The 23,032-nt window shown below is 50.5% G+C and overlaps 1 protein-coding gene across 1 annotated transcript in view; it reads right to left on the bottom strand.

Annotated features, from left to right (window-relative positions):
* The window catches only part of Slco2b1 (solute carrier organic anion transporter family member 2B1), a 45,754-nt gene that overhangs the window by 7,545 nt on the left and 15,177 nt on the right, over positions 1-23,032 (bottom strand). Inside the window, exons 4-9 of the mRNA XM_059270659.1 lie at positions 22,365-22,527; positions 20,591-20,824; positions 20,154-20,252; positions 17,241-17,431; positions 5,413-5,506; positions 1,456-1,813 (exon numbers count right to left, since the gene is read on the bottom strand). Of these exons, the coding sequence (XP_059126642.1) occupies positions 1,456-1,813; positions 5,413-5,506; positions 17,241-17,431; positions 20,154-20,252; positions 20,591-20,824; positions 22,365-22,527 (1,139 nt within the window). The remainder of the gene's footprint in view (positions 1-1,455; positions 1,814-5,412; positions 5,507-17,240; positions 17,432-20,153; positions 20,253-20,590; positions 20,825-22,364; positions 22,528-23,032) is intronic.

Here is a 23,032-nt window from a genome sequence, read left to right as displayed (position 1 = left end):
CTTTGGGACATAGGCTGTGACCTGGCCTCATGCTAGGAGGAAACACAGCTCCCTTGTCAGGTGACATTGTACCATCAGTAAATGTAATGACAGAACCCATCATAGAGATCACATGGAGACTCAACAGAATAGTGGAGGGAAAATCAATTGGCCTCAGCAGCTTTGGTGAATTAGAACCCAGGACTCATGAATAAACTTAAAATCAGTGAATTAGAACCCAGGACTCATGAATTAAGTTATAATCAGTGAATTAGAACCCAGGACCTATGAATTAACTTTTAAGGACTTTGGTGAGAATATGAGTGAAACGACATGTCATAGCTGAGGGAGAGGAGGAGGAGGAGGAGGAGGAGGAGGAGGAGGAGGAATAAGATGAAGAGGAATAAGAGGAGGGAAGGAGGAGGAGGAGGAGGAGGAGGAGGAGGAGGAAAACACAGTCAGGCAGCATGGTCTGAGACCAATTGAGTGAGCTAGTTCCTGAACAACTAGCATCACGGACATCTGTTCAGAGCCATGGTCTCTTACATACCCAGCAGGCCCAAGGCTTCCCTTGTATGTTTCATTGGGTCCCTGTGAGATCTCTATAATGGGTTCTACCATTGTTCTATCGCTTTCCCCATTGACTCGTAAAAACGGATGGTAAGATACCCATTGACTTCTCACTTGAAACATCATTGGGAGGATCTGGTCCTTGCTCAGACTTGGGGCTTCCTGAGGGCCCAGCTGCAGGGCCTAGGACACAATCCATATATGGAAGGCCCTACTCCAGAGAGCCTGGCTGTTTGGGAAAAGGAGAGAGGGAGGAGAAGGAAGGGAGCCAAGTGATAAGGGTGGGACCCAAGGTTTCTCGGCCCCAAGTCCACCGTCATGTGTAGGAGCCCAGGTGAGGGAACCTGGCCCTTGAGCAAGGGAGGCTATGCCAAAGAGGAAGAAGATGGGGAATTCTAGCTGGGTGCTGGGCCAAGCTAAGCTTACAACAACTTCCAGGGAACATGAGGTCATCTAGGAAGAGGCAGGGTTTCTTAACCTCTTCTGCCTCCTTGAGAAAGACTGCCCAGCTCCCTGTTCATCCCTTCTCCAAGGCATGGAGCTTGTCGTTCTTGGGCAGATGTAACCTCAGCTGGGAGCAAAAGCCTCTCTCAGGCTATGCTGGGTCCTACCTCCTATGCATGGCCTTTATCCCACTTCTGCTGGCCCACGGGTCTCCCCGGGAATGCCATCCCACAGGTGGCTGCACCCTGACTCAACCTGTGGCCCTTCTCCTGCCCCTGATGTTCCCTCCATGCCTCTTCTATGGCATTGGATGCCATCCAGTGACCACTGCTTGCTTGTACCTGAGCCCAAGGAGGGACATGCATAGAGCTCTGCAGGCATCGGGAGGAGACAGTGCCCCAGGGGAGGCGAGAGGGGTAGGTGGTTCACTGACCTACCCTCACCCTGCAAGTGCCTACTCACCCCAGGTCCCGGGTGATGCCGGCAATATGGTGAGTAGAACAGCCAATGAAGAAGAGTGGCAAGCTGAGCAGCAGACACAACAGTGACCCCAGCAGGCAGAGGACACTGCACTGCATGGGGTTCAGGTGGAGGCGCTTGACTAAGACACCTCCCACCACCATGCCCACAATGGACAAGGGGATAGTGAGGCAGCCGAGGAGCAGGTTGGCGAAGGAGGCCGTGATGGAAAACTGGCGCTCCAGGACCTTCGGCAGAAAGGTGGCCATGCCTGCCACCATGGATGAGGTGCACACCTGGGACAGGACTACCAGCAAGAAGATGGGGTGGCGCAGTGTTCGCAGCAGCACCCTGGGGAAGACTGTTGGGACACGTGGGAAGGAGGTCAGCATGGGCAGCCAGCCACACCCTCAGTGTCTGTCCACCCCACCCCTTCTGGTTCCATTCCATTTCGTTCTAGTGCATCCCAGGCTATCCTGGTACATTTGACTCCTTTCTATCCTGCTGCAGTTCTGAAATTCTCCCCATGTCTTCCAGTTCATTGAGTTACATGGGAGTTTATTTAACGCGTTTATTTCCATTCAGTTCTGTTGGAGTCGACACAGTTCCATTTCATGTCATCTCCTTGAGTCTATTTCGTTCACCCACATCTCATTTCAGGTTTTTTCCATTTCTGTCGAAGTATTCTCCCGTGCCCCCACCAGGCCCCTTCCATCTTGTCCTGCTCTTTCCATGCCAACCTGGGCTTGAGATCCCCCTTCTTTGTCCTCGACCCAGGTGCCCACTGCTGCCCTGATGCCTCACAGCGAGTGTGTGTCTCCCGAGAGCACTGTACCCCACGGTCACACATTTTATTCCTTTAGCTTTTCACTGCCGCCCCACCCGCCGTTTTACTTCAGAGTGGAGTCATTCTCATGGTATCAGTTGCTTCTTCTCTAGAGCCCAGGGCACACTAGTCATTTTGTAAGTACTGTCTAATGAATGAGGACCAGATCAAATGTCCAAATGCCTGGGACAGAATCTCAGGTCTCCAGAGAAAATGAATCCTGGGCAGCCTTGGGCCAGGAGGCTTCCTGGATGTAGGACAGAGTTAGGATGCAGAGAATCGGGGGACTTGGAGAGGTATTCCCAGTAGGGGCGTGGCCAGGACACCAGCCTGGAGACGGGCTGTGGTTATGCTGTTCTGGCATGGGGGATCCTGCCTCGGTGCCTCATTCAGGCCGCCCTGCCTGAAAGTGCTAAACCTTTGAGTTCAGAATGGCAGGCAAGTCCCTTTCCTCCTGGGTTCGGTGTCCTGGTGAGTAGGGGTGCTCAGGCGTGTCCAAGGACACTTTCTGTTCTGACTCATGGGGTTCTCCACTGTTAGACATAAGGTGTAGGGAAAGAGAAACCAGAGTGTGCTGGTGCAGACAGACAAAGCCGCGGAGGTCATGTGAGAGGACCTTCTATTCCTGTCAGACCAGAGCCTTTGTCCCTGAGTTATAGGAGACATGGTCTATCAGTCCTCAGAGCACAGTCAAAGTGGCCTGGTCCCTGTCCTCATGGGCTGGGCCTGTGTCCTCCAGAGCCAGAAAATGAAGTCAGCCCAGGTGGGGTGAGAGGGGATAGCGCTGTGGATGCATCCTTCTTGAAGTCCCTTGCCACCGTGTGCTCAGCTAGCATCTGGAATGGGGTAGGTGGCCCTAGACTTCTGTCCAGGTAGCTACTGCAGCCCTCCCCTCCGCCTCTCCGCCTCCCAGTCTCCCTTTCTCCTCCTCTCCTCCTCCCTCCCTCCTTCATGAGTTGCCCCGGGCATCTGAAGTTCCATACGAACCCCAGAGACACAGAGACGTTTCTATCACTTGACCTTCACTGCAGGGTGGGCCCCAGAGAGAGGCAGGGACACACTCAGGTTTGTCCAGAGAGGCCAGGGTTCCTCTGGCTCTCTTCACTTCTACCACAGAACCGCTCTCCCTTCTGCCCCTCCCACTCTGCTCCGGTTCTTTCTGGCAGCCTGGCTCCAGAGGGCTCCTCCATTCTGCTCATTCTGCTGTGATCATCAACACTGTGGGCTGTAAGCCCATCCCCCCATCTCTCCTCAGCAGCAACAGCCTTCTCCACAAAGGATGGAAAATTCCTGGAGGGCAGGGCCATGTCTTTCCCTTAGCTACCTGAAGGGGAATTCCAGGGCCTGTCTCCCGCACAGAGGCTCAGCTTTCTCTTAAAGACAGGGCTTCCCTCACTCAGCACAAGGTCTCCACACAGCCAGGACCTCCCTCAAGTCAGTGACTGTCTGTCTCCCTCACCAGCCTTGCCCAGCTCAGAGGCCAGGCACTGGCCTTAAACAGAACGAGTGTACGCTCGGTTTAGTGCTGTTTCCTGCCTCAGGTCAAAGGCTTCTCCTAACTCCTGGACCATGTCGCTCCCATCAGACGGGGCCCTTCTCTAGCATCCTGGCCAGGTCTCTTCCTTCAGACACCTTCCCCCTTCATTTGCAGGCTGTAAGAGACTGTGTCTCCCCCATTGGGTAACTTCCCCAGGATTATCTTCTCCAAGAGTTTCTTCTCCTTCTCCCTCTCCCATGGTGGCAGATGCTCAAAGCCAGGCCCTGGAGTCAGAATGGCCCTGGTAGAGCTTTGCTGTCTAGTGGCCAAGTTGGCTAACCAGCCACAGGGTCTACAGATAGCCCTGTCTCCAGGTCCTATACAACTCCTCTAGAAGCTGAACGGTCCAGAGATGAACTGGCCCAGACCAGTTTTAGGGTTTCACTTGTACAACCAGCCCCAGCTGCTCTCTGGGTGGAAAGCAGAGCAGTGATCAATATCTTCTTCCATGGTATAGTGTGCTGAGGCCTTCCAGCAGTCAGGGGTGACCAAGATCAACAGTGCAGGTCACTGCCTCTAAGCCCAGCCTCATGGAATTCCGATATTCCCTTCTCCAGATAACCCAACATCAAATCTTAGAAAACTGGCCAAGAATTGGATTCAATTCTTTCCTGCTCCAAACGTCTTTGGTGAAGGGTGAAGGATCACTTTGGAGGATCTAAACCACAGTAGATCCACTTTCTCTTCGGGCATGGATAAGAACAGCAAGGTAGATGTGTTCCTAGGATAGCGCATACCTTACATAGGCAGTTTCCAAACAGTAGGCAGGGCTATCCATGCCCCCCCGCCCCACTTGACAGTTTTACTAATCCTTGAGAAAGGCAAAATAAACATCACCAACACAATCTCTATGTGAGGAAACTCAGGTTAGAGCAGAGAAGAACTTCACAAGACTGCACACTGACCAGCATCTGGCAGGCCTTACACCAGGCCCTTTTGACTTGCCTGGCACACAGCAGGCACTCAATGTCCACAGGATTGAGTTCTTTAGAGAATGCTACCTGGTCCCACCGTGGGCTCTGGTACCTGACTGATAGATTTTCTTGTGTCAGGATCAGGGGAGCATGAAGTTTCTGTCAGTGAGTCTATTTCTTACTGTCCTGGGAAATTGTCCCGGGAAACCAAGGCCCACAGAGAAGGAAGGACGAAGAACCAAGAAACCAGGTCCCTGGCTTTGTACTCATGCCACAGCCTGGAGACTGATGAGCATTTGTTCAAGGCTTCCTGCTTACAGGCTTAGAGGAAAGTGGGTGATGGGCAAAGACAGGCCAGAACTGAGACAGAAGCCCCAAGGATGCTAAGAGCCCAGATGGAGGCGTGTAGCCTCATTCCTGACAGGAGCCAGGCATATCCAGAGAACAGAAGGGCTCTGGAACATCACCTGGAGGGAGAAGAAAGACTGTGATGAACATCAGTAAGAAGAGATGTTCTGGCAGAGAGGGGTACATGACCATCCTTACTAGGAGTGTCTGGGCTCATGAGGTGCCTTTGAGATTATACTGCACACAGCCTCTTAAAGCTCTTCTTTATTAATTAATCTGCATCTATGGGCCTCTCATGAGGTTTCTCCTCTCCATTTTTCCCCAGACTTACTTACCTTTGATAAACTGGACCACAGTCAAGTCTGGGGCAATCTGGGCCAATCCAGCCTCTTTCTTTAAGGGTTCATGCTGAGAGGAGAGCTCCTTACCCTGGAAAGACACACAGCCAGGTCCAGTCAGCTGGATGCAAGAGACCCTGTTCAGGGAGGGCAGGGGATGGGCAAGGGAGTTCTTGTGCCTCACCAGGAGCACAGGCTACCACTACTCTGTTGGTTCTTGGCCCTCTAGGTACTCAACAGGAAGACTTGAAAGACTGAATGACACTCTTGTGGTTAAACTGTAACATGTCACCTTAACATGCCAAATTAAACATGGTGCTGGTGACAGTCATTACCACAGCCAGGACTACCATCAGTCCTGACAGCCCTATGCATTTCAACACCATCTTCACAACCAGTTAGGTGGCCAATTTGTTCACGATGATACTATCATAATACGGTCATCACCGACTCGGTCTAAGCCCCAGGATATCTCCGACCTTATTGTTGTTGCCTGTGCCTTCAGAATCACTGCCAAGGTTGTGATTATAATATCATCACCCTTGTCTTTAATCATCTCCATCGGTGTCACCATCACCAACCTCGTCTCTATCACCAAATGACTAATGCCACCAAAAGGGACATCTCAACTCACAGTCTTATCACCACTCCAGTCACCAATAACATCTCCCTTATTGACATCATTATCAACGTCACTGACACTATGTGATGATTAATCTTGTTTATCAACTTGACATACCTAAGAGCCTCAACTGAAGAAATGTCTTTATCTGATTGGCCTATGGGCATGTGTATGGGTCATTTTCTTGACTGACAATTGATGTAGGAGGGACCAGCCCATGGTGGGCGGGATGATCCTTTGGCAAGTGGGCCTGGGCTGCAATAAGAAAGTAGTCGATCCTGAGCCTGGAAGAAAGCCCCAGGAGTAGCGTTCCTCCATGAGATCTGCTTCAAGAACTTCCCCTATTGGAACTGCCCTCCCTGAGCTTCTGCTCTGACTTCCCTCAAGGATGGACTGTAACCCATGAGATGAAATAAACCCTTTCCTTTCCAAGTTGCTTTTGTTTGAGGGGTTTATCCCAGCAACAGGAAATTAAATTGGAACATACTATCAAGGTTATCTATTCTACTGAAGGGTCTAGGAATATAGAAATATAAAATGGTAAACCTAAAATAAAATAAAATAAAAGCCGACAGTCATCAGCTCTAAAGGTTAACTTCTAACAATAGCTCTCTGCTTTCCAGCCAGCTCCTCTGTCAACAGCCAGGGGTTAACTTTTAATGATAACTCCCATGCATCATATAGCCAACAACTGCCTGGACCGAAGTTAACTTTTAATAGCTGTTTCTATGTGACTCCTAGCATGCATCCCACATCTGATGTTTACCTTTGCTATAAAAGGGGGCTTGAAACCTGCCCCCTCTGCCACAGCTTCAGAATCCCGACTCTGACTGTGGTCCCAGTGAACTGGTAAGCTTCTGTGCCCCGTGGGTGATTTTGTTTTAAATAAAGTTTGCTTCTGGTTTAATAGACTTTGGTGGTCTGTCCCCCATTATTGCACAACACCATCATGACTATCATCAATCATCAATGTCACCATCACCCTTACCAACATCTTTGCCACTCCTATCACCTAACATGAAAAGCACCCTATGGTACCCATGGGTCTGATGTCATTACATTTTTCTGTGCAGCCTGAGGTCAGAGTCAGCAGCCAGCAACATGGGGGGAGAAGACTCTGGCCCAGTGTAAGGAGAAGTCAGTTCTCTGGAACTACGTTTGTGGGTGTAGAGAGACGGACACCTCTTTCTCAATGCATTTATCTAATTTTTTTTTTCTTTTTGAGAAAGAGTCTTTATCTTAGTTAGGGTTTCTATTGCTGTGATGAAACACCATGACCAAAAAGCTTACACTTCCACAGCACCATTCATCATTAAAGGAAGTCAGGACAGGGACTCAAACAGGGCAGGATCCTGGGGCAGGAGCTGATGCAGAGGCGGTGGAGGGGGTGCTGCTTACTGACTTACTTCCACTGGTTTGCTCAGCCTGCTTTCTTATAGAACCCAGGAGACCAGCTCAGGGGTAGAAATACCCACAATGGGCTGGGCCCTTCCCATAAATCACTAATTGAGAAAATGCCTGACAGCTGGATCTTATGGAGGCATTTCCTCAGTTGAGGTTCCCTCCTTTCAGATAACTCTAGCTTATGTCAAGTTGACATAAGACCAGCCAGCACAGCCTTACCATGTAACTCTGACTGGCTTGGAATTTACTTCGTATACCAGGCTGGCCTCAAAATGTGGCCAAGTGATCCTCTTGCCCCTGCTTCTGAGAGCTAAGATCTTAGGCATGAGCCACTGTGCCCCGGCTTCCCATCTCTTTCAAGAGAGCCTTATGCTTGCTTCTCCCATTTCAGAACTCCGTGGGCCACTTCTATCACAGACCACTTGTTTGAGCTCCCCTTCTTGTCCTGCACTGGCTGCCAGAGCCTGACCTGTCCCGGCAGGCAATTCACTCAGATATTAATCTAAGCATGCCCTCTCCCATGGGCATTGCCTTTCCATCTTCTGACGTTTTAGCTGGGCACAGCTTGGGTTTTCTGGCCTGGGTTTGGGGGGAGGGGTGTGGCAGGGCAGAAATCACTAATAGGTTTTGCCATTCTCTCCGTGATGAAGACCAGAAATGAGACCGCGCAGGAAATGAGTGTGAGGCAGGCAACAAGCAGGCTTTAGCTTCTGTAAGTAGCAGAGAGCCATGTACCTCAGAGACCTGGCTCAGAGAAGCAGGCTTCCCAGACTCCTGACACACCAGGATGCTTTTGTTCCAAGCATGCCGAAGGGAACCACATGGGCCAAGGTGGCAGGTGGGCACTGCCATAGTGACCAAGCTTGACTGATGCTTATCTTTGTGGGGAGAGCTGGGGGCCTCTGTGGTGAGTGGTCACAGTGTAAGCTCTCAGTATTTGCTGTACCTTGGTGGGGGAGCCCTGAGAAAGAGTAAGGTTGACGTTCCGAATGATCTGGGAGACTGGGAACTCAGAATAGACATTAAATCAGTTTTTATAGAAATGAAATAAATATGTTTTACAAACACTTAGGTCTGAGTCAAAACTTGTTCTGGGATTGTGTTGTCCCCTGCTGGACAGGGTTCTGCGTAAGCACGCTTTGCATTTATCTCCTTCTGTTTGAACTGTGGTGTTCATTACAGGGGCCCGAAGCAAAATCACATCTGATAAATCTCCACTGAAGGAACTGGAGATGGCTCCCAACAGTGCTGTGGCCGGTGCCAAGCTCTTGGAAGAAGAACGGCAAGAGGAGATGTTGTCACACCAGGGGCAGCCCTCAGACTGAGATAGTTTGGAATCCGGCAGTGAATTATGGGCTAGCAGAACTGAGTGAGATGCTAGGAGATGCTAGACCTCAGATGCGTGGACTTGTTCTACCTCCTTGGTACCTGAAGAGAGTAGGGGGTGGGGAGTCCTCTGCTTCTTCACATGTGAGCAAACATGCTCTAAGAATGGGCATCGCGCAGCTAGAATGTGGTACAGTTAAGACCCGGGGTTTTGTGTTGGGTCCCATTCACCACTGTCCTGGGTTATAGTGGCCTCTGGGCCATAGGTTGGACATGCCTGCTAGAGCCACATTATCTAATGCAGCAGCCACCAGTCACATGTGGTACTAAGCACTTAAAATATGGCTAGTCCAACCAGGATATGTCTCAAGTATAAAATATATATTGTATTTTCAAGATACAGGAATGAACTCTTTATATTATTACATGCCCAAATTGGAATAGTTTAGGCATTTTTATTTTTTGAGACAGGACTCATGTGGTCCAGGTTGACTGAAGGTGGCCTTGAACTCCTTTTAAAACAGAATCTCCCTATGTAGCTCAGGCTGGCCTAGAACTTACCATGCCTCAAACTCGTGGTTGTCCTCCTACCTCAACTGCCAGAGTGCTGGGACGACAGCCATGAGCTATCACATACAGCTGACTTTAAAGTCCTGATCCTCCTGCCTCTACATCTCAAATGCTGGGATTACAAGCCTATGATGTCATGCCCAGTCTAAATTTATTACTAAAAGAAATTGCATTGACTTTTGAATGCAGCTACTAGAGACTTTAGCACCACACACACAGGACTAACCCGTCTGATACCTCCTTTGACACACTGCCATAGAGAGGACCAGGGGACCTTTTCTTTCTCTTGGTCACATCATGGGAGAGTGGTGTGGCCAGGAGGGCTGAGGGAAAGAGGCCAGGGGGGTAAGAAACCAGGAGAAGCTAGATGGCACAGACCGACGACTTCCCCACATTCTCACCAGTGAGGAGCAGACTCACCCTTGAGAGCAGGCAGAGTCTTGTGAGCTTTGTGCCCGGGTCACAGTGTTACCTGCTCCTTGCGTGTACATTCCTGTCCGGTCCCCTGCACTGTCACATCTGCCCTGTCACTTCAGTGCAGGTACTGTCTGTCTGAGGCCAGACTTCTTATTGCACTGGTTTGCTGAAGGGCAATGCTGAGTGGGAAATGCCACCAAGGAGATGTGGTAGAGCAGGCCAGCAAACTCAGGCTCTCTGGTAGCCCCCAGTACATGCTGTGACAGAGGAGATGGGGTCGGGGACAGGAGAGGAGAGACAGATCTGCTGGGGCTCAGGAGGTGAGAAGAGGGGTTCAGAGAGCAGTGTGGCTAGGAAGAAAAGGTGACAGAGCAGGACACAATGTGGCCTGAGGCGTGGAGGGAGCCGGAGCCTGCATCGAGGCAGACCGTGGCCACTACTGCAACCCTGACTACAACCCGCACTCCCTGGGGGCAGCAGCTGGGGACAAGTGACAGACTAGGGCCGGATGGAGAGATGGAGACTTTATTCTCCCAACACCCCAGATTCGTGCGCCCTATGCTTTCAATCTGTTTCTCCTTCCAGTCCTCATCTGTTTTGAGGACCGCTGACTAATAGTGAGTTCTTCAGACAGGAAGCACTGTACTGCTCAAAGTAGAGCTCGGGGTGGCCCATCTGGCCTGCGGTTTGCCCAGGTCAGCAAGCCTGGTAGAACTTCCTCTCTTGGGGCTTGGTGCTGACAACTGCAAGCCTCCAGCACACACACATGCTGTGAAATAGGACTTGCTGTGGGCCTCTAGCCATCCTGAAGTTATCTTTAGGGGCAGCTGGGGTCCTTGAAGGCTTCATCCTGGGGCTGGGTCCCAGTCCTATGGAGCCAGAGCTGGGCTGCCAGCTCTCAGTGCCTACCTTGTGTCATCCCAGAAAGTCGTCACAGGCACCAGCTCTCCGAGAGCTGGTGGCCCTCTAAGGGGGCAGGGCAGAGGACTGGAGCGGAGCACCAGGGCATCCGGTGAGACTGAAGCTGGCCATCAGAAGCTTTGTGTCAACTAAGCGGCTCACTTGCCATCCCTGAGTTGATCTCTCCACTCATGTATCAGCATACTACTCTCTCACTCCACGACCCCTTCGCTCATATTTATGTTTCTGCTACTCTCTCATCTTGATTGATTGACCAGTTGAGAACGGGCATGGGAATAGGTTTTCCCGGAACTGAACCTCAGCGGCATTTACGAGCCCTGTGACTATGCTATCTACTCTCTGCAACTCAAGTCCCTCAGGGGTAAACATCCGAACTGTCTCAGCAGCACAGGCAGGCAGTGGGAGAATGGTAGGATGAGACAATACACATGTAGAACCCAGCAGAGTGACAGGAAGAACAATAACCGTCAGCTTAACTCCTACTGTTGTACCTAGCGCCAGACCTGGGGTTGCTGGGAGTGCTCAGACGCTCTCCAGGATATAATGGAAGGAAGATATTGAAAAGCAAAGGAACACAGTGGTCAATCGCCTCACTCCAGTCAGAGTGGCTGGTCAAAAAGGCGGCACGCACTGGTGAGGCAGCGGGAAAGGAACCCTCACACCCCACTGGTGGGAATGGGAATTAGCGTAAGCCAAAAAGTATGGAAGTACCTCACAAAAACTAAAAATAGGCCTGGGTACACTGCTTGCAGAACATTCACAAAGTCCTGTGTTCGAGCCCCACTACCACATAAACTGGATGTGGTGACCCATGCCTGTCTTCCCAGTACATGGTAAGTGGAGGTAGGAAGATCAGGAATTCACGTCCTCTTTGGCTACATAATGAGCCTGGAATACACAGAGCCCTGTCTCAAAAAGAAAAAAAAGGTGAAAATAGGGTTGGGGATCTAGCTGAGTGGTAGAGTGCTTGCCTAGCACGCATATAGTCCTAGGTTTAATCCCTAAAGTAAATAGTAAACTAGTCAAGTAAAATAAATCAACCATGTCTGGTGTTAGAGGAAGCTGCATGCCCGTGTTCACTGCAGTATCATTCACAGTTACTGAGAGTCACAATTAGCAGGTGAATGGATGAAGACCAGGTGAGAACTGTTCTCAACAAGGAACAGCATTCTTTCGTTTGTCAGGATGGTGGAGTACATTATGTTAAGTGTAAGAAGCGCGACGCAAACAGGTATTTGTAGGTGGAGTCTAAGGAATTGGACTCAGGGAAGGGAGGGTGCAGTGGTGGTTCCCAGCGGCTGTTGGGGAGGACTCGGGAGCTGCCGCAGAGGGCACACAAAGCGCAGGTCCACAGGAGGGACAAGGTCAAGAGGACTGCTGTACATCGTGATGGTGATGAAGCGACCCGGCATAGTACTGCAAACTTGAGGATCGCTCAAAGAACCGATTTTTAAGTGTCCACACTGGATAGCCATCTGCAGGACAGTTTGGTGTAGCCTTGGCCTCCTGTCTACACACATCAAAATGTTTGGTGTACCAGACACAGGCACACGTTTTACTTGCCTGTTGAAAGATCAATTTGAAAAAAAAGCAAACAAATAAACAACTAATGTCTTTTTAACTAGGAAAAAAATAAAGCATTTAAGAATATTAGAAAAAAGGTAGTTTTCTGTTTTGTTTTGTTTTTCTTCTCGCCCGTAAACTCTGACCTGATAGAGAAAAGTGCTAAGAATAAGTCCCCTGCTCACTGAGCCCGGGCCAGGCACTGGACCACCTAACCCCACACTTTGCCTCCTTCATTCTTATGTCATTCCAAAACGTAGATGCTTTGTAGATTCCAGGCTTAGTAAGCGGCAGAGCTGGGTCAGTATGGCACAGGCATCGTGAGTACCCCACCTTTCTCCCTTTCTTCTGGCCTTGCTCTCTGCCGCTCAGATGCCAGGGAGACTTCCATGGGGCCTCTTTGGCCAGAGCAGTCCCTCTCTCTGTTGTTTAGTGTGTGTGTGTGTGTGTGTGTGTGTGTGTGTGTGTGTGTGTGTGTGTGTTGAGACAGAGTCTCACCTTGTAGCCCAGTAAAGACTGGAACTCTCACTACATTGCCCAGGATGGCTTTAAACTTGTGGCTATTCTCTTGCCTCAGTCTCCCAAATGCTTAGATTACGAGCATGAGATGCCACAACTGGTTCCATCCCTTCTTTAGCCTCAGTCTTTTTCTCTGCCAAACTGTGGTGTGCCTAGACCAGCTGTTTCTGATTAATACAAACCTTCATCCAATTTGAAATCCCACTGTGAAGTCTGATAAAAGCTGTGACACATGGGTGGTACACCATGCGCTTAGTGTGTGTGAGACCAGAAGCCAGCGCTGGACAGACAGAAGCAAGCATGGTGCTATAAAACACAGAGTGAGATTTCAGAGACAGGGAGAGAAAGACAGACAGAGAGAGAGAGAGAGAGAGAGAGAGAGAGAGAGAGAGAGAGAGAGAGAATCTTTCTTCATTCTCTATGTTGTCATCCTTGGTATTATATGGGGTACAGTTTGAAGTCCATTCAAGTACACCCCGAAAGGAACTCTAGCCTTGATGTGAGGAAAGGGAGACTCTTCTTTGACCTTCAGGGTCAGAAACTGGCCTTATAGAGACAGACACAGGGCCACCACAGGCTGGGCCCCTCTGGGCCCCTCTACAGGCCTCAGTCCCTCCTCCTATGAGATGGAGAAGGGGCCGCATGAGCACTCAAGTCTTGGGGCTTAGAGGGCATGTAAGGATGGAGTCTCAGCCCTGCACTGCCAGGGTGGGGGAGATACCAGGGAGCTTCAGGGCTGGTGGGGAGGAATCTAGAGCAGGGCACACAAGGGGGAGGCACAGGTGACAAGGGAGGTCAGTGTCACTTTATACTGTAAGAGGCTGCGGCAGGAACCCAGAAGTCCCAGGGGGAATATGGGCCATGCAAATATGAGGACCTTGGTTTGATGCCCAGAATCCATGTGAAAAACTGGGTACAGTGGCACACACTTGTAGTCCCAGCACAGAGAAGGTGGAGATAGGCATGTCCCCTAGCCACAGAGGTCCTGTCTCAAACACCGAAGAAAGACACCCTAGGCTGTCCTCTGGTCTACATAGGCATGCACATACACATGTACCTACATCTGCACACACACACACACACACACACACACACACACACACACGTACACACTAGTGCACACACATATGCTTGCACAGGTAGGTACACACAGATGCTCGGGTACACATACAATACACCTGCATGCACACAGGCACACACACACAAGGTCCTCTGATTCTAGAAGACAAGCACTTGAAAATTCCCAGCTATCAGAACTTCATCTGGTTGTGGTAGCTCAGACTTCTCTATTCAACACTTGGGAGGGTAAGGCAGGGGATCACCATGAGTTTGAGATCAGTCCGGGCTACACAGTAAATTCTAGGCTAGCCCAGATTGAGGCCCAAGTGTCTAAAAAATAAAACCCCAACCAGTCAACAGCAAACACAAAACCCAGAACACTAAGACTATACCTTTGGAATTCTAAACTCAGAATTATTGTAGGAATAACCCACGCACAGAGATATCTTGGAAATATGACCAAATAGAAGGCTATGGCACCCAGTGGTGCTCAGAGTCTGGGCATGGCCTGGAGCCTTGATGCAAGAAGCAAGAGGCCTGCCAGGAAGGGAAGCAGGTGGCCAGGCCCCTCCCAGTTCCTGGCTCAGCCCCAAGAGCAGGGGACCTGTGAACAGTGGAAAGTGCCGTGAATGCGGCATCACTACCCAAGGGGAAATGCATCCAGGAATCTGATGATGATGAATGCGAAAGAGCCCTTCAGAGGCCATTTTTACTCCAAAGACCCTGCAGAGCCCTCATCCCTGAGCACCCACCTCCCCGCACCTGGCCATCCTCCACTCCTCAGGGCAGGTGTATGCGTGTCTCCCTTAACTCCCCTGTAAAAACAACCCAGTGACATGGAGCCAGTTAGAGGACATAGCCTCAGTCTGTAGATCTGGTAGTTATTGTCTAATTTGCGGCCCACCCGCTAGACACAGGCTAGACCCTCTCATGATCAGACAAGCCTTAGACTGTGTACCTCAATCTCTTGGATACTTTTAATGGCTGCATTTACTTTTAGGGTACTTAGGGGGTTCCTGGGCCCTAAGTCTAGGAGAAGACATTTGAAGAGATTTCCCAAACAGACTGGCTTTGACTGCTTCCTTCTTACCCATCCCCCTCCCTGCAGGAAAGACACATGCAGGATCTAGCGGCCAACCTCACCCAATGGGACCCCTTCTCCTCCAGGCTCTTCACTAGAGACCCTAAGGGGCCAGGCCAGCCAATCTTACTGCAGGCAGCCTGGCCAGCCCTGGCAGCCTCGAGGAGGTGGAGGCAGAGGATCGATTCCTCCCACATCAATATTTATTGCCCAAGAGCTGCTGGAAGCAGATCACCATGTTCTCAGCCTTCAATCTTTTCTTAGGAACCGCTCAGCTCCTCGTCTCCCAGAACCCCACGAGCTGACAGCGTGGATGCAGACAGCCAGGCAGGCACACAATCGGGACCAGCGTCACAAGGCTTCACAGCACACAGCTCTCTGAGCAGACTCCAGGGACCACAGCTGCCGGGACTGCACATTCTCAGAACCCAAGGCAATTGCGCAGTGTTCCAGCAGTCTGACCTCTGCACCTTATACACACCACACACGACAGCATGCACAGGGAAGTGACCTGCTGCAAAAGCACATGGCTGACCTGTGACTGAGTCCAGCAGACAGCCACCCACTCCTGCTGTTCTATGTCCAAATACAGGGCCCAACTCGGAGTATCTGTCACCAGTCACACAGCCTCTTGTCCTCCTAAGGGACATTTCTAATTCCAAGGACTCCTCTCCAGGTTCTGGGAATTTGAATCTGGGCCTGAGCTAGGCCAAGTTAGCTAGAACTGAGATGCCAAGTTCTCATTTTCTGCTGAAATGCCTTCTCCCTGCCTCTGAGCCAGCATAGGTACTGTAAGCCCAGACATTTACTATGCCTGGGAGTCACCACTGCAGAATAGCACCACTTCTGGGCAAGTCCTGTCCCAGAGCAGGAGAGCTTGTGTCCACCCTCTTCCCTGCCCCCCGGTGCTCTGCTGCCTGCTCCCATCATGGCCATCACGGCCACAGTGGCCTCTCTTTACACGCTCTTCCTGGCCTTCAGTCCTTCTGCACACAGCACCTGGTAAAGCAGCTGGATAGTCCTTGCTTCCGGTCCCTCCAGGGATACACAAGGATCTTGAAGTCAGCAAAGGTTTTGTGATTCTGGCCCCTGCTGACTGTCCTAACCTGAGCTGTCTTTGGCCCTGGGGTGAGGTGGTTGACAAGGCTCAGCAGGGCAGACGGACCTGGGCTTAGACAGACTTGAACTCACATTCTAATAAATTGACCGCCAATTAAAAAAAAAAATGATGAAAAAGAAATGGCCTCTTCAGGTCCACTTCCTAGGTCAAATTTTCTTGTTCTAAGAGGGAGGCCCTCCCCCACACGGCAGTCAACACTCCCAGAAGCAAAGCACTATGTGGCTGTGGAAAGTAGAATTCCTTTTGCTGCAGAACATTTAGCAGGATTTGTATAAATTGTTCTTTTGTAATTAGGATGACTTAGTAGCAAGCACCTTACTTAATTTATACGTTGGAGGTTTTAACAAGCACCTTATGTATTTGGGAAAAGAGGAAACACTGCACAAAGCCTCTGATGTAGTCAAGTGTGTATGTATTAAAAATACTAATGAAATTGAAATTATCTTGTCAAAATAAACTTTTAAAACTTGTGTCCAGGGCCAGGCATACACAGTGTCCCTGTCCTGCATGCACACCCCAGTATTGGGGGGAAAGAGCTGTGTTTTCTTTGTCATTTCTTTTTTCACTTGGAATCGACTTACTGTCTTCTGGCCTTGCATTTTTGTGAATTCCAGGAAAACTGGGAGTCCTTGGCTTAGATTCGTCTATCCCGCCCTGTGGGTTACAGCTCCTGGCTTTTCTGTCAGATGTGTGACCTTGGACCAGGCCTCCCACCAGCCTGGCCCAGAGTGCTTAATGTGAACTTAGCCCTATCATGGTGCCTTACAGGGCCAGGTTCATGTCTGCTGTGGAACCCTATGGCAAGGCTATCTGCACCCTCTTGTCTCTTGGCCCTCCTTTTGTGCTTGCCTGTGTCCTTGTGTGTCCAGCTCAGATCCCTCTGCTCTCAGGAACTCTTCCTATACCGAAGCTTGACAACGTCTACTTCTTAGCATCGTCCAGCACGGTCGGAATCTCCAGAATTTCTAAGTGACCGACACTGAAGGACGTGAGTCCCGGCAAGCCTGAGTTCTCACTACAGGACTCCCTGACTTGCCCGTTGAACTTGCACACTTCGTTCTACCTCAGGCCCCACATCTGGATCACGGAAGGGGCCCATGATGGTCACTGTGCAGGCCTGTTGGGAGCCAGGCAGCGGAGCTTGCTCAGGATGAACCCTCTGTCAGGAAGCATTATGGTGGGTTCTGGAGCTTGAGCTGGGGCCAGTACGTGAGGGTACTTACCTTGCTGACAATGGACGCTGCACCAGCCAAGACCTTTTGCCTTAAGTGAAGCTCGTGTTTCTCCTTGGGCATCTCTCTGGGGAAGAAGAAGTAGGGGCTGGCAGCCAATACCACCAGTCCAGCAGAGATGAGGAAGCCCAGCCACCAGGCGCCCACCCATCGGGGGTCTTTTGAGGTCAACTTGATACCTCCTGGAAGAGAAAAAAGAAAAATGATGGTGTTAGTGTCACAGTTGGTGGTCCTTTCTACCTCTGAGTACCTTTAACCACTAAGCCAATGGAGTGCTGGGGGGAATCTCTGGAACCCAGTGATAACTCATATCTCTGTACCTCAGTTTCTTCCACTGTGACATAAAGGTATCAATAACATTAGGAGATGAAGTTTTATACATCATAGGGATAGGGTTGTTGGGAGAATTACAGAAACTAATATATATATATATATATATATATATATATATATATATATATATATATATATGTAGAGCGCGCTGTCTGTGTGTGTGTGTGTGTGTGTGTGTGTGTGTGTGTGTGTGTGTGCTCATCCTCTCTTGCTTCTGTTCCTAGTGCAATTTCCACTATCAAATGAAGTATTACTACTGAATCAAATGAAGGTGGGATTGCTGTTGTTTTCCGATGCTCATGTTTAAAATAACTAGGACTGTTCAACAGAAATATTTGATGTTATTGAAGACATGATTCAAATGACCACAGGGTTGGGGGGAAGGGAGCTAATGAATGTGTTCCTTTGGCAAGTCCTGTCCCCATGGCTTCGGCCCCTTGCCTGTCTTAATTAGAACATGATGCATAACTGTCTGTATAACTTCTAAGGCAGAAGGCTGAGGTGGGGGCATCTTCCTTCGGTCTCCCTGTGTTGGGTAGCTATTTTCTCTGAACTGAAGGGAGGATTGTCAGACTCAGGAGGCTGAGAAAGTTACAAGAGCCACAGAGCCCCTCTCTACAGTTATAAAAGCAATAAGCAATTTCTGGGTAGGAGGAGCCTCCCGGGCAGAACTGTCTGCAAGTTGTGCAGGGAGCTCCAGGGAGACAGTTTCTGCGTGCTGTCATATACGCTGTGGTGGGCCTCTGGGGGATGCCCTTGAGACCTCCACGCTCCTCTGAGTAACTCCAGTGAACCCAGTGGCTCACCAAGCTCGCCTAAGCTTGGTCTGTCATCATGGCCCTATCTGAGGTGAGAAGACATTCGCTCACTTCTCTCCAGGGAAAGTCACACAATACCCCAGCATCACAGGTACTTTATAAAAATACAAGTCCCCGGCAGCACCACCCAGCAGCTCACACAGCCTGTTCTCCAGGGGCTGGGTCCTGAGCTTCTCCGGGCAGGGGATGAAGACGCAAAGCTGGCAATTAGCAAATGGATTTCCAGAGCAGGGATGGGGTGGCTTCTCCACTGATGGAACTCAGTGCCTTCCTTATTGCTTGTCTGCCTTGGCCGCATGTCAGACAGAGCCTAGCTCCTCCTCATGCACAGGCTAGTCTGTGCCTGTGGCAGGCAGGAACCACCCACCCCATGAAGAAAGAAGGACCTGGGAGGTGGCTTGGAGCCAACATCTACCCTGTATGCCAAGATGATATCAACAGTAATAGGAAACACATTCTGTTTCTCAAGCGGGAGACTTGAGAAACTTCTGGAGGCATCATTTGGGAAACTAATCTCAGAATCAGCTAGAGGTCAGAATGGGCCAAGGAGTCTGGCTAAAGCTTGGTCTGAAGGTGGCCAGGAAGAAGGTGTGTAGGGGCCTCAAAGCCCTGGATCCCTGCAGAAGTCTCCCAAGTGGAGGTGACTAGGAAACCTAGGTCACCCCAACTCCCAGGGCCTTTCCCTCAGGGTATCAAGGGGCTGGTAACAGAGCTCAGGTCTGGTGTTGGGGCCCAGTGTTCTAGAAGGGAGAAATATGGGCAGAATTGTCACTTGTGACGGTCAGGCAGAACTGTCCAGACCTGTCCTGACTGGGGAAACCCGTGGGGAAAAGCTAGAGAATGACCACCTAGTCACACATGTGTGGCTGCTGGCTCTCTAAGGAAGGGATGGAACTTCTGAGCAGCAGGAGACAGAAGGCACACCTGGAACTCACACGCTGGCGTGACAAGCAGTCAACTAAGAACCCACAGTGACCTGCTCTAATAGAACGCCCCCACCCCACCCACCCCCATCCCCTGGCACATACAGGGATCCAGGGCTCTGAGGCCCCTACACACCTTCTTCCTGGCCACCTTCAGACCAAACTTTAGCCAGACTCTTTGGCCCATTCTGACCTCTAGCTGATTCTGAGATTAGTTTCCCAAATGATGCCTCCAGCAGTTTCTCAGTTTCTGAGGTAGTCCCTTCACTGAAAGGGTCTTTGAGGTTTTCCAGGCTGTGTCTCAACTGGGAGAGGCCCAGGGGAACACACAGTCACTGAGCTCTGCCCTCAATTCTCAGCATGCTATGGCCCTGGTCTTAGGAAGCCTTTCCTCCTGAAGATGGTGCTCCCTACAGGCTAAGAGGGCGTGTTTTATTGTCTGTCAACAGTATGCCTGTGCCCCTGGGGGAGGGAGGGTATGCAGGAGGGTAGGGTGGTGACAGAGGTCACAGCTCCTCAGAAGATAGCACTTTACAGTTTATCTCTGACACTTCACTAGATTCTGGCGACACTCTTGGGACACAGGAGGCTAGAAATTATCTCAAGAATGAGGAAACTGAGGCCCAGAGAGGGGAAGGAAAAGGCTTGTCCATGGCCAGTGTTGCTGACAGGACTCCCATATGGGTTCCTGGTTTTGTGCCTCCCGTAAGACCAGTGGTCAGTTACTCTCTCTCTCTCTCTCTCTGTGTGTGTGTGTGTGTGTGTGTGTGTGTGTGTGTGTGCGCGCGCGCGCATGCTTTTGAGGATGAACAAACATTCTACAGACTCACCTTCTGGCATCCGGTCAATGTCCACATAAAGCCGTAGCATGAAGCTGCCCAGCCCGTAGGCCATGCCCGGCCCCATTGTGGTTGCGGCAAACAGGATCCCTGCAATACAAAGCCTTGGTGGGGATCCCGTGGCACCACCTGCCATCAACATCTCTTGCCTATCATCAGTATGTCCCGTCATACCTCAGTGGGTCTCTGCCTATCCTTACTACCTACACTCAGCGTGTCTCTAACCACCCTGAGTAGGTATCTCTGCCTGCCCTGAGTGGGTCTCTGCCTACCCAGTCTTCCAAGAGCAGTCCTGTCTCCTGGTCAGGGATGGGGAGTTCTCTAGGGCTTCTCCAGAATTCTCTTGGCCCATCCTCATGCTTGGCCTCTCTTCTTCCTGCCTGGGCCTGGCCCCATTCTCAGAGCTTAAGGGAAGAGACCATCCTTACCCACGTAGAGGGGTGAGTTGCTTTGATGGGCGAAGTCGTCAATGTAGGAGATACCATAGGGCTGTATGGGCACAGCACCTATGCCGAGCAGGGTCTGTGCTGTGAACATGATCCCCACCATAGTTAGATGCTTGGTTTCTGTGCGGCTGGAACAGCTGTCATTGGAGAGGACAGAGGCTGGGGCCACAGTCGTGGGCAGGCACAAGGAAGTTTCAAAGTCCTGTGACCTATTTTCTGAGAGAAGACAATAAGAATACAACCATAGCTAAGACGAACAATACTCACCAAATGTAAGGAACTGTTGTAAGTGCTTGGATATAAGTCATTCAATACCCCCAAAACCTAGGGTTCACAGACCAGAAACATGTCAACCAGCTGGGCTCTGCAGTTTGGCTTCACAGTTCCTGTTCTTAACTTGCTACAGGTCACCTTCCTGAGCAGGGACATTCAGAAGGGTCATGACAGTGGTGGCTTTTTTGGGTGGAAGGACAGGGGTGACCAAAAAAGGTAGAGTTTGAACTGGGTGGAGAACGACAAATAGGAATTTTCCAGAAAGACAGGGAAGGAGGGATATTCCTGGGAGAGTTCAGAGTCGGGTAAACCCAGGGCCTCAAAAGGACACAGTGTTGAAATGAGATGTTCCAGACAGCAAGTCACAGAGTAGGGTCAGGCTGGGGCTACAGGCAGGGCTCTTATGTCCTTGGCATTCATTTTGGGGAAGAAGCTGTCAGTTCAGGACATGGAAACAGAGCACAGGAAAGGGCATTTTCTTAATTTAGTACCAGACATTTATTTATTCCTTGACCAATATTTGGTGAGCAATATTTGGTCTCACCAGTATTTGGTGAGACCTTCGTTCTATTATTGCCCCCAGCCTGCTGCAGTGGCCTTCCCTTTGTGTCAGCAGGGACAAGGCTGTCAAGCTCACCTGGCGAGCCACACCTGGTACTGGGAAGAACCATGCAACCAAAGTCATCAGGGGCTGTCCCACTGTGTGACCCTTGCCTCTCTGGTCCTCACCCCTCAAGCGAGTCTCCCAGACATTAGACATTCTGCAGACATTAGAAGTTTAAAAGCAGAATAGTTCTGGGTGGGGTCTAGGTACGGTTCTAGCTGTGGGCCTGGGCTTGCACCTCCCTCTTCGGCCTCGGGGTCCTGAGGCCATCGTGGTAACCTCTGCCCCGTGGGAGCATTGATGCCGTGGTGAGCGGTGCCCCGTTCCCAGTAGACATTACATACAATAGTCATCCTAGAGGTCACATTTGCCTTTAGTGTCCCTGGGTGTCCAGGGTCTTGTAGATGGCCTGTCCTGTCCCACAGCTGCATGATTACCGCAGAAAGGATAAAGTGAGCAAAGAGTTGTGCATGTCAGAGCAGGGAGAGGGTCATAGCAAACTTTGACCTGATCTTGTGAATGCTGAGGCTCTGGCAGGGAGGACAAAGTGTGACCTTGCACAGAAAATTCTCTGCTAAAGCAGAAATTGTGGGCAAAGAAACAGGAAGTCTTACTTTTCAGCATCCTAAGATGCCCTGTTGACAACTATCCTCTCCGCTCTAGATACCCACTCAGCATTTTTAAAATATAAGAGACAAGAGCTCACAATGTATCCCAAGCAGCCTGAAACTCACCCCAGGGTGACCTCAAACTTGTGGCAATCCACCTGCTTCTGTCTATCAGGTACACTGGAGTGACATCCAACCTGGATGCAGGCTTGGAGAAGGGCCCCGTGCTCAGGACAGAAGTTCCTCAGTCATCACTTTCCCAGTGTCTTACCAGGGCTGTTGTGGTCATAGCGGTATGGTTCCGAGATGAAGTGTGGGAGCGCCATGAGCAGACCTGCCAGGGCCACCAGGATAGCCCCACAGCCAATCATACGGGGCCTGTGAACTCGGCTGCCAAAGTAGCTCACGAACAAGATCAAGGATACGTTCCCGACCTGCAACAGGATGAAGTAGCAATTAAAGCTTGGCAAAGTCCTTCCTTTCTGTGGCTCCCTTCAGTGTTGCCATCTGTACACTAGACTGGCTAGTTTGAAAAAGAACCGTCCTGATATGTATCGAATGGAGGTTCTGAGCCAGGCATGATGGCGCATGCCTGTCATCCCAGTACTCCAGAGAGTAAGTGAGGCAGGAGGATGGCTGGGAATTCAAGGCCAGCCTGGGCTACATAGTGAGACCCTGTTTCCACAACAACGAACACAACACAAACTAACAATACCATGCAGATTTTGAGTCTTCCTAGGAAAGGGAAGGGTCTCGTTGCCTCTTTAGAGGAGAAAAATAAGGAAAGCTGGTCAAGTTCGTCTTGGAGGCGGGTGAGCAGTTGAGGGAAGGGACTTGGAGCTTCAGGGGCCTCAAGAATGAGAGGCGCAAATAGTCTGAAACCAAGGGGTTGAGGCTTGGAATTTCAAGTCTTAGACTCATAATCCCAGGGAGCTGGGA

This window comes from Peromyscus eremicus, chromosome 1 (assembly GCF_949786415.1).
Source record: "Peromyscus eremicus chromosome 1, PerEre_H2_v1, whole genome shotgun sequence".
Taxonomy (NCBI): domain Eukaryota; kingdom Metazoa; phylum Chordata; class Mammalia; order Rodentia; family Cricetidae; genus Peromyscus; species Peromyscus eremicus.
The sequence above is the reverse complement of the archived record's forward strand: the minus strand, read 5'-3'. Positions and strand labels throughout refer to the sequence as shown.